Source organism: Lithobates pipiens, unplaced genomic scaffold (genome assembly GCF_037356315.1).
Source record: "Lithobates pipiens isolate NorthernLeopardFrog02 unplaced genomic scaffold, aLitPip1_a1.2 Scaffold_27, whole genome shotgun sequence".
Lineage (NCBI taxonomy): Eukaryota > Metazoa > Chordata > Amphibia > Anura > Ranidae > Lithobates > Lithobates pipiens.
This window is the reverse complement of record NW_027507788.1, coordinates 9,394,933-9,405,849: the sequence shown is the minus strand read 5'-3', so window position 1 is coordinate 9,405,849 and position 10,917 is coordinate 9,394,933. Positions and strand designations below refer to the sequence as shown.

The window sequence follows — 10,917 nt, the reverse complement described above, 5'->3', positions numbered from 1 at the left end:
CCCCCATTCCTTCTACTCCTAAATATTAGCATACCCCCCAAATTTCCCCTCCTAGAACAATACTTCCTGCTGCCCCCCAAATCCCCCTTTCCAACACAAATCCCCTCCCCCCTATTTCCTTGTGGTGCCCCCCCCCCCACCGCCCATGATACCACAGTGCCCAGGGCAGCCGTCCCTCCTGCCCACCCCTTGTCCCGGCCCTGGTCTTCAAGTACATTGTTCTGAGTTACTATAATAATCCTAATGCATCATGAAAACCTGAAAATTCTGAAATGTCTGTAAATGAAAGTTCCTGCAGCTGTTCTTCACCCGATTTGTTTGTTGTGTCAGTAGACTGCCGCAGATTGTCCCTTAACATTCCACTCCCTCTGTCAGTAGTGTCTGAAACGGTCACGCTACGGTCAGCGAAAAGCGAGGAGTCCCTCTGCTCTCATACCAGCGGGACAGGTGAGAGTCTCCGGAAAAGAGTATCATCCGAACAATAAATCCAAATGTTTTTATTATAAAGAACATACTGATGAAAAAAAAAAGGATTTCATTCTAGAATTGTAGAATTTTCAGCAGGTCAGTTCTAGACTTACAGCTGCAGGATTCATAGTTCTGGATTTTTAGAATCAGTTGAAGGAGATGAGTTCTCCAGCAGTGCAGAGCATTCCAGGAGAGGAGAGTTACACGTAGGAAGGAGCAGAGTCCTCCAGCGGTGCAGAGTATTGCAGGAGAGGAGAGTTATAGAGGAAGGAGCAGAGTCCTCTAGCAGTGCAGATTATTTCAGGAGAGGAGAGTTAGATGAAGCAGAGTCCTCCAGCAGTGCAGATTATTTCAGGAGAGGAGAGTTAGAGGAAGGAGCAGAGTCCTTGAACAGAGTAGTTCAGGAAAGGGACGTTAGATAGGAGCAGAGTATTTCAGGAGAAGAGAGTTATGCTGCGTACACACGATCGGACTTTCCGGCAAACTTGGTCCGGGCGGACCGGAATCCGTCGGAAAATTCGATCGTGTGTGGGCTCCAGCTGACTTTTTTTTCCCCCCAAAAGTCAGATGGATCTAGAAATAAAACATGTTTCAAATCTGTCCGACGGACTAAAAATCGGGAAAACCGTTCGTCTGTGTGCTGGTCCGACGGACCAAATACGACGCAAGGGCAGCTATTGGCTACTGGCTTATTGAACTTCCTTGTTTAGTCCCGTTTACGTCATCCCGTTGAAAACGAACGGACTTAGTCCAGTGGTGTGTGGCCAAGTCCTCTCATTCATAAAGTCCGTCGGACCTCCGCCGTGAAAAATCCGGTCGTGTGTAGGCGGCATTAGAGGAAGGAACAAGAGTCCTTGATCAGAGCATTTCAGGAGAGGAGAGTTATATAGAGGAAGGAGCAGAGTCCTTGAGCAGAGATTTTCAAAAGAGGTTAGATAGAGGAAGGAGCAGAGTATTTCAGGAGAGGAAAGTTAAATAGCGGAAAGAGCAGAGTATTTCAGGAGAGGAGAGTTAGAGGAAGGAGCAGAGTCCTCCAGCAGAGCAGAGTATTTCAGGAGAGGAGAGTTAGAGGAAGGAGCAGAGTCCTCCAGCAGAGTATTTCAGGAGAGGAAAGTTAGATAGAGGAAGGAGCAAACTCCTTGAGGAGAATATTTCAGGAGAGGAGCATTGGAGGAAGGAGCAGAGTCCTTGAGCAGAGTATTTCAGGAGAGGAGAGTTATAGCTGAAGGAGCAGAGTCCTCCAGCAGGGCAGAATATTTCAGGAGAGGAATATTAGATAGAGGAAGGAGCAGACTCCTTGAGCAGAGTATTTATTTCAGGGGAAGAGAGTTGGAGGAAGGAGCAGAGTCATTGAGCAGAGTATTTCAGGAGAGGAGAGTTATAGCTGAAGGAGCAGAGTCTTTCGGGAGAAGAGAATTAGATAGCGGAAGGAGCAAAGTCCTCCAGCAGTGCAGAGTATTTCAGGAGAGGAGAGTCATAGAGGAAGGAGCTGCAGAAAAGGGAATAGAGGAGAACTTTGGCTGAAAAATCGTAACTCTTCATTGAAAAATTACTATTTTCTACTTGTTTATTTAGCCGCACAAAACGTATATAAAACTGCCAGAAGGGGGCGCTCACTCTCTCTCCTTTAAATTGAACAATGCAAGGAACTGTGGTTTTAGTTTTAATTTGTTCCTTTTTTTAATTATTAGCTAAGTGGTTTGAGGTTGTAGATGTTCTACAGTAGAAGCCTTTGAGGACTTACTTAATGAACTGTGTAAGAAAGAAACATGCCAAGTGCAGTAACTCATAGCGGGCCAATCAGATACGACTTAAATGTTGCTGGCCCAATAGTTGACAGATTCTGCTTGCCGTGGGTCTTGCACATATATGCTAGTTTCTCAGCCGAAAAATGTCCCTGTTTATTGAACAATTAAACGATGTCCATTTTGGGTTGATGTAGGCCGGTCACGTCGCCTTCCCATGGTAGTGAACTTCAGGGGCCCCGAGCACCACAGGGTCGCATGTGGCCCCCAGGCCGGAGGTTGGGGACCAGTGGTGCATGCAGTAGACGTTTAGGAACCAACCTGCACTGAGAGCTGCCAACCACCAAAAAATCCTTTCTTCTAGTAGCTAGCCTGTGATCTCTCTCAGACCAGCAAGCGATCTTTGGGATTGATTCAGATTTCGATCATATGGTTTCTACTGGGGTGAGGTCCAAATCTGTAGATAAAAAATAGCATTTGGATGCACCACTACCTTAAAAAATAGCAATTGGATGCACCACTACCTAAAAAATAGCAATTGGATGCACCACTACCTAAAAAATAGCAATTGGATGCACCACTACCTAAATAATAGCAATTGGATGCACCACTGCCTACCTAGCAGTATCTGCTAACCTGTCCATCTAACTGTCTGAGTGGCCAGCTTGGCACGGAAAAAAAAAAAAACCCCATCTGCATACTTATTCTACACCATTGAAGCAAGAGGGTCAAGTTACTTTTTCTGAAGGTTGAGTCAAAATTGTCACCCCCCCCCCCATGTTCCTTACATAAGAGACTTTCTTTCAGCCCCTATTGATGCTTTTTTGGTAAATCCCTCCAGTTTATAGAAGAGAGAGCTCAAAAAAAAAAAGTTTATTAGTCAATTAAAAAAATGCCAACCCATTTCTGGGGGTTCAAGAGACCCCCTTCATCTGGGCTACAACAAATAGGAATTACGTTAGTATTAAATTTCGATATAAATTCATTGTTCTTAAACAAAAATGTTCAGTGATTGACTGAATTCCACTTACTATATTGTACTTTAAATTTATTTCTCTCGTCTACACTAGTGGGATTCCATCGGACTTCACGCCTACGCCGGCCACGCTCCACGAGCGACGGGCTCTCCTCTAGACTTCCTCATTGCCGTTCAGTTGAGAGCTTGGCCCAGTCGACCCCTTCTCCTCCAGGTGTGCCCTCACCTCCTCCCAACTCTGCCCGCCCCCAGTCCGCATGGATTGAGGAGGACTTGGACCTCTCCCCACCTCTTCCTGACACTGATGGTCTCGGCTTTGACCCCCTCTCCTTCCGACTTTCATACTCTGATCATGAAGAAGCTAAATCTCCAACCATGGTCAAGGCGGACATTACCAGTCAGGCTCCATCTCAATCCCGGCAGAGCCGGGTGAGTCTTTCTCCTACCGGTGGGTGCTCTCCATCCCCTTCTCACAGCCCCCCCGAGCGCCTAGTGACTGCCGTGGAGAGCCAAGGTCCCCGTAGCCTGTCCCCTCCACCACAGATGTTATCCTTGCTTCTAAAGTCCTGCCAACTCCGCCTCAACGAGAACTGCTTCCAAGAAGTGAAAGGAAAACTAACAGGGGTTCCAGGCCAAGAAGAACCTTCTGCAGGTTGGTAAACTAACTTTACGAATCTTTGTCTGTATAGGTGGGCAGAATTCTTACAGCAACTTCTCGTTTTTGCCTTTTTTTTTTTTTTTCCCACTCAGGTGTGACTCTCTCTCCACAGAAGAACATACACCCTCCACCTTTGCCCACAGGCCGGCAACTTCCACCTCCTCCGCCTCCGAAAGACCCTGCCCGCTTAATGGCCCTCAAACTAGCAGAGAGCGCCCAGCGTGCCCTTCAGTCTTCTATGTCCACTGGAACGGTCCCAGCTAAGTCATCAGTCTTGCGATCGGCGCCCCCGCACCCGTCTGCATCTGTTTTCCGACGTTCTTTGTCCATGGAGTGCAGTGAGAGCACAGTCCTGAAGGAGGGGCCCCTGTATTCCGAACTGCGACCTCCTGTGGCCACCCAACATAGACCTCCAAGACCCCAGATACACAGCACCTTGGTGAGGGCAAATGGACTTTTGACATTAGTTTGACTATCTCGCTGGTCCTTTGACCAAACTAGCATCCATTGCATTCTCAGTCATTGCTGGAATATAAGCTTAGGATAAACAGGGCCGTCTTTAAGGCAGGGCAAAAGGGGCAGCTGCCCTGGGCCCTGTCATTGTTGTGGGGCCCAAAACAGCTGCCTCATATTTGCCAACTATCCAGGTTTAAATTCCCTTGTCCCTTAAAGTTTTAGTCCTGTACAGTGTCCCAATATCTCAGTGTGAAGTGCTGGTACTAATGCTGCTCACCTCTGCCCTATTGTTGTGTGCAGATGACTCACCTGCAGACCCTGTGTTTACATGTAAATAACCGGCATTCATATGTAAATAGCGGCGACAATACTAAGTAAATAGCTGCGGCCAACAGCATTGATATGTAAATAAAGGCGGCATTCATATGTATATCATGCTTCCCTGTTGTGAGGAGATGATGTGCTGTAACCTCTAGCAACTAATCAGTGAGCCTTAATGTGTGCTGTAACCTCTAGCCTCTAGCAACCAGTCAATAAGTAGTAATGAAATGCTGTAACTGCTGGCAACCAATCGCAATTGCTGCCTGATCTGATAGCTGCTATTTATTGTATGTCTCAGAGTAGGTGGAGAATGTATTTGGGGGGGGGGCAAGAAAATTTTTGCCCAGGGTCCAATCTATATTAAAGACGGCCCTGAGGATGAAGACTCCCAACTTCCTCATGGGCTATTGGTTCGGATTGGTGGTGTTCCCTTATCCGTATAGACCAGTGGGTGTCAACTTACGCGGTACGAAGACTCCTGTGCAGCCCCTGGCATCATCAAAGGGCCGCACATAATATTCATATATATAATAATGCTTCTAGAGACTGCAGACATGCTATTAGAGCCGGTCATAGACTGTAGCCATGAAACTGGAGTAGATGGAGACTGTAGGAAAGAGAGACTATGTACATGTTACACAAGACTGGAATAGGCAGCTGGCAACGTGAGTCATCCACATGTAAAAATCTCATTTGCTGCAGGATAAGTAGAGTAGAAAAGCGTACGCGTTTCGCCCCTTGGTCAATGAAATGCGTAAGTTTTCTACTCTGTACTTATCCTGTGGCAAATAATTTTTTTTACATAGGGTGCAGAGTAGAAACGATTACGTGTTTCGGCCTGTGACCTTAATCCTATTATGCTATGATGAAGGCCATGGGCCGAAACGCGTACGTTTTCTACTCTATACCTATCCTGTAGCAAATTAAACATTTTTAAATGTGGATGGCTGGAGCTGCCTAGTCTAGTTACTACTACAGATCGAGTGAAGGGAAGATGCTTTCCACCTGTGCACCGATACTTCACCTCCATGTGCAAATCCCAGTGAGCGTTGCCCCTTTTCCCGTGGATTATGTTACACAAGAATGCTAGAGATCACTGTTATTACAGATCCAATACAAATCGGCACTCCTGCGCCCTCTACTTAACTGCTGGTGTCCAAAATCCACATAGCAGGTGCCTAAGAGCCACAGTTGGAAATTGGGGGGGGGGGGTACCACAAGGAGATTGGGGGGGAGGGGATTTGTGTTAGGATGGGGAATTCAGAGGGCGACAGGAAGTAAAAATTGCTCTAGGGGGGGGAAATTTGGGGAGGTGTGACGATTTGAGGGGGATTTATATTGAGAGGAGAGATGTGGGGGGGGGGGTGGAATTTGTGCTAGGAGGGGAAATGTTTTTTGGGAGGGGGATTGGCGATAGTAGGGATGATTGGGGGGGCATTTGTGCTAGAAGGGGAATTTTGCGGGGGGGGGGTGGAATTTATGCTAGGATGGGGGATTGAGGGAGGGTAATTTGTGCTGGGAGGGGGGCTTTAGGGGGGGAATGTGCTCGGAGAGGATTTGTGCTAGGAGGGGGGGATTTTTTTGGAGGGGGGGTTATTGCGTTGGGAGGATTTGAGCTAAGCGTGCAGATTGGCGCTAGATTTTTATTTGGGGAAGGGATTTTTGCTGACACATAATGCTCATACATCTTGGGGGGAGGGGGGGGGGGCAATTTGGCATGTTAAGCCTGGGTTCTAGATGACCCTGTCCAGGCACTGGTTGGACACCATGGGCAGAGATCTCAATATCTTTAGTTCCTCCTCTTTTCATGAGTTGAGTACAAGAAGCTCAGCAGTAAAACTTGGCTTTGCTCTTTCTGTTTTGCAGGTTTCGGGCTCCTCTCCGGCAGACGTTCGAAAGATGACGCCAGCAGCTGCTCCTCCTTCCCGCGCCCCTCGTCTCCACACTCGCTGCGGCAGCCTTCCAGCACCACCGAGTGTATGTATTCAACGCCCTCACCCACCACCCTATCGGTTCCCAGAGGAACGATCCAGGCTACCGCCTCACCGCTCAGCTCCACCTTGGCCAGAGCCAGAAGGCCTCTACTACGAGATATTGGGTGATCCTCATATGGCACCACTTAATGCCTCTTATGGGTTAATTCAAGCTCCTTGGCCCTGCGTGGGTTCCCCTTCCTCCCACCCTCATTCCATACGCCCTCCAGGCCTGGGAGGCTGGTATGGACGACATCTCCCTCCCGACCCAGAATTTCTGGGTTATCAGCGTTGGGACAGAAACCCACCTCCACATTTACGGCCCTATGTTGTGGGACCTGGTGCCCCTTATCAGTACGTGGGCACCACAGAGCATAGAAGCCAAGGTCCATTCACAGACTTGACTGCCGGCTCTTACCCGCAAGGGAAAAGGGAAGAGCCTATTTACGTCAACCTTCCTCCCAAGATGGACTTCGGGGGGCATTTCCAGGGTGCCAGGGACTCCACCGAGCCGAAACCTGAACTCCCTCACAAACAACGCCCCGGCCAGCCACCTGGCATTGGCAGACATGAAAGCTTTGGAGGGACTCAATCTGCGAAGCAGAACCAGAACCCCCAGCCGGTACGCAGAGAAGGGTCCCTCAGCTATTTTCGCCCACCTCCCCTTCCTCACGCAGCCATGTGGGGCACACAGACTAAGTACTCCGAGAACCGAGAGACCCCTATCATTACTTACGAGGCTCCTGGAGTAGGAGGGCAGAGAGTAGGCTACTTGCCCCCTCACTGCATGCTTTCAGAAGGAGCGACCCTATACGGGAACCTGGAACAAAGGGGGCCACCGCAGCGATCCGGCACACCGGCTGGGTTTTTAGGCTCCCCATGGACCGTGCACACGGAAGGACAGACTCGAAGTTACTGTTGAAGAATAAAACTCCTCTTGCCCTCCACCCCTGGTCAAATCATTGATCCTTTAACGACGCGGCACATAGGATGATGACTTCCTGCCTCCTTTCTTCTTCTTTTTTTTTTTTTTTGGACGCTTCCATGACGTGGTGCAAAAAATGTGACACTGTGACGTCACCTGTGGTTTTGTGGTGGGTGGGTCCTGGGTTAAAGTTTCACATAGCTACGAAAAAAATTAGATTTTTTTAAATTTTTTTTCTTTTTTATTCTGTCATCAGTTGGGTGTTTTTTTTTTTTCTTTTTGGCGAACCGTCTGATGTTTTTATCATTTTTATTCAATTGAGGCTCGTTTAGCACAACGCCTGGCCTTGAGTGCATTAATCAGACCCCCCCCCCCCCCCCCGTAACGACATCAACGCTTTTAATGAATGACCCCGCTCTCTGATGGCCATCGAGAGGTCTAATTATCTCTGCGTAGATGGCAAACTTGGAATAGGCCCAATAATGCCACATAAACAAAATCGTGTCTTTTATTATGACTAATTGCACTCAATGATATTTTATTGTCTCATTTTAACACTTTTTTTTTTCTTTTTTTTTTCCTTCTGCTATGCAGAGGGCATTAATGGTGACCAACCGATGACATCATGCGTTGCTAAGTGACGTCATCATGTAAATTGCCCCCCCAAACACTGCTGGCACTTAACGTGCTTGTTAAGCTGGTGCAAAGAGTAATGGTGAGGAGCCCCGTGACCCACAGCATCCAATGGGATTAGAGTTCACCCGAGTCAGATCAGCGATAGGTGGATCCTGATTGGTTACTGCACTTTGCTTGTTGCTGTTTACCATATTTATTAAACTCGCTAATCTTAAATCATGCGGCCCAGTGCTTATTAGACATGTGATGTCTCTTTTTTTCCATGGAACAGAGGATTTACTTGCTTACGTTTCCAGAAAGCTGTCGTGGAAGTTTGCGCCGGGCTGCGCCTAGCCCTTGGGAATCATTCTGAGGTTGCATTATGTAGTATTTAAACCCAAAAGCAAACATTCATTATATATTTCAGCTTGCAGATTCTTAGATGTGATGTCTGCATTCGTTTTCTTTTTTTTTCTTTTTTCAGGCTTTCTTCTATTTTCATCTGGGGATCCAACCAACAAATCTGTTGGTTTTTCAGTACAACAAGCTCTCTTGTAGTTACAGGGATGAGACAAACCAGTATTTGTTGCTAGAAAATTACCCCCAAACATATATATATATATATATAAATAGATAGCAGAGGTCCTAGAGAAAAAATAAAATAAAAAATTATATATATATTTTTTTTTTTATTCTCTAGGACCTCTGCTATATATATATATATATATATATATATATATATATATATATATATATATATATATATAGCAGAGGTCCTAGAGAATAAAAAAATATATATATTTATTTTTTTATTCTCTAGGACCTCAGATATATATATATATATATATATATATATTAGATAGCAGAGGTCCTAGAGAAAAAAATATATATATATAATTTTATTTTTTCCTCTAGGACCTCTTCTCTCTCTCTCTCTCTCTCTCTCTCTCTCTCTCTCTCTCTCTCTCTCTCTCTCTCTCTCTCTATCTATCTATCTATCTATCTATCTATCTATCTATCTATCTATCTATCTATCTATCTATCTATCTATATATATATATATATATATATATATACTTATTATAGCAGTGGTCCTAGAGAATAAAATGGTGATTGTTGCGATATTTTATGTCACATTATATTTGCGCGGCGGTCTTTCAAACGCAATAAAGTAAAAAAAATACCATTTAATGAATTAAAAAAAAAAAACACAGTAAAGTTAGCCCAACTTTTTGTATAATATGAAAGATAATGTTACGACGAGTAAATTGATACTGAACATGTCCTAATGCTTTAACCGCTTGACGTCTGCGCTATAGCCTCCCCTGTGCACGCGCAATGTGCACTGTGATCACTGAGTCACTGAGACTCGAGTGATCACCGATCAGGTCCCGTCCCCTTACTATGTGAGCAGCAGTCAGCCAATTACAGCTGATCATATGATGTAAAATAAAGCTCGGTAATCATTTTTTTTCCTCCTCGCGCTAACAGCGCGAGGAGAACAAAAAGCCGATCGCCGGCTCATCTGCAAGGGACATCGGTCCCGAAGAGGAAGAGGCAATTCTTTATCTGTGCACACCAGTACCCCCTGTCATTGCCACCTGTCAGTGCCCACCAGTGCCACCTATCAATGCCTACCAGTGGTGCCAATCGGTGACACCTAGCAGTGCTGCCCATCATTGCCACCCATCAGTGCCCATCGCTGCCACCTATAGGTGCCCATCAGTGCCGCCTCATCAGCGTACATCAATGAAGGAGAAAAATTACCTGTTTTAAAAATTTTATAGCAAAATATTTAAAAAAATGAAATAAATTAAAAAAAAAAAATTGGTATTTTTACATTTTTTTAAGCAAAAAATAAAAACCGCAGAGGTGATCAAAATAGCAAACAAAATCAGAAAAAAAAGTTTAAATATTAGAATAGGAAAAAAAACAAACAAAAAAAAAATCACCAGGAAAATTATAATTGAATGGAGAAGGAGAATAAGGAGTTAGGGCTGATTAAAGTAGACTAATGCCCCATACACACGATCGGAAATTCTGCCAGCAAACGTCCGATGGGAGCTTTCGGTCGGAAATTCCGACCGTGTGTATGCTCCATCGGACTTTTGCGGACGGAATTCCCACCAGAAAAAGATCGAGAGCAGGTTCTCAATTTTTCGGTCGGATAAAGTTCCGAAACGGAAATTCCGATCGTCTGTACCAATTCCGACGCAAAAAATTCCTACGCATGCTTGGAAACAATTTGACGCATGCTCTGAAGCATTGAACTTCATTTTCTTGGCTTGCCGTAGTGTTGGACGTCACCGCGTTCTTGACGGTCGAAAGTTCAGAGAACTTTTGTGTGACTGTGTGTATGCAAGACAAGCTTGAGTGGAATTGCGTCGGAAAAAAACATCCAAGATTTTTCCGATGGAAATTACGCTTGTGTGTACGGGGCATAAGGGTTAATAAGGAGTTCAACAGAGGAACATTTAAAATAAAATAAAAACTTTGTTTTACTTGTCAGGTTTCTTTACCTGACTTCAAAGTTCATCCCTTTGATCTGTAGATGAATAAGCAGAAAGATACAAAATGAAACAATGTATCTTTCTGTATTCCAGGCTCGGCAATGTTGTTGATAAACATTGCCAGAGTGCTTTTCTTTTGACAGCCCCTGCTGCTTTGTTAAGTCACATTCGGCTACCGATCACATTTTACTACCCGCTGAAGTGCGCATGTGTTCCAATGCGGTTGTAAGACCGCTTTGCCACAGGGCCCCTCGCGGGCTCGCTTTGCTC

The 10,917-nt window shown here is 45.5% G+C and overlaps 1 protein-coding gene across 1 annotated transcript in view; it reads left to right on the top strand.

Annotated features, from left to right (window-relative positions):
* Window positions 1–8,374, top strand: part of ARHGAP33 (Rho GTPase activating protein 33) — a gene marked incomplete at its 5' end in the record, with an annotated part of 52,504 nt that extends 44,130 nt beyond the window's left edge. The window contains 4 exon segments of the mRNA XM_077456386.1: window positions 376–447; window positions 3,284–3,841; window positions 3,940–4,286; window positions 6,491–8,374. Coding sequence (XP_077312512.1) covers window positions 376–447; window positions 3,284–3,841; window positions 3,940–4,286; window positions 6,491–7,519 — 2,006 coding nt within the window.
* Between the last annotated feature and the right edge of the window lie 2,543 nt (window positions 8,375–10,917).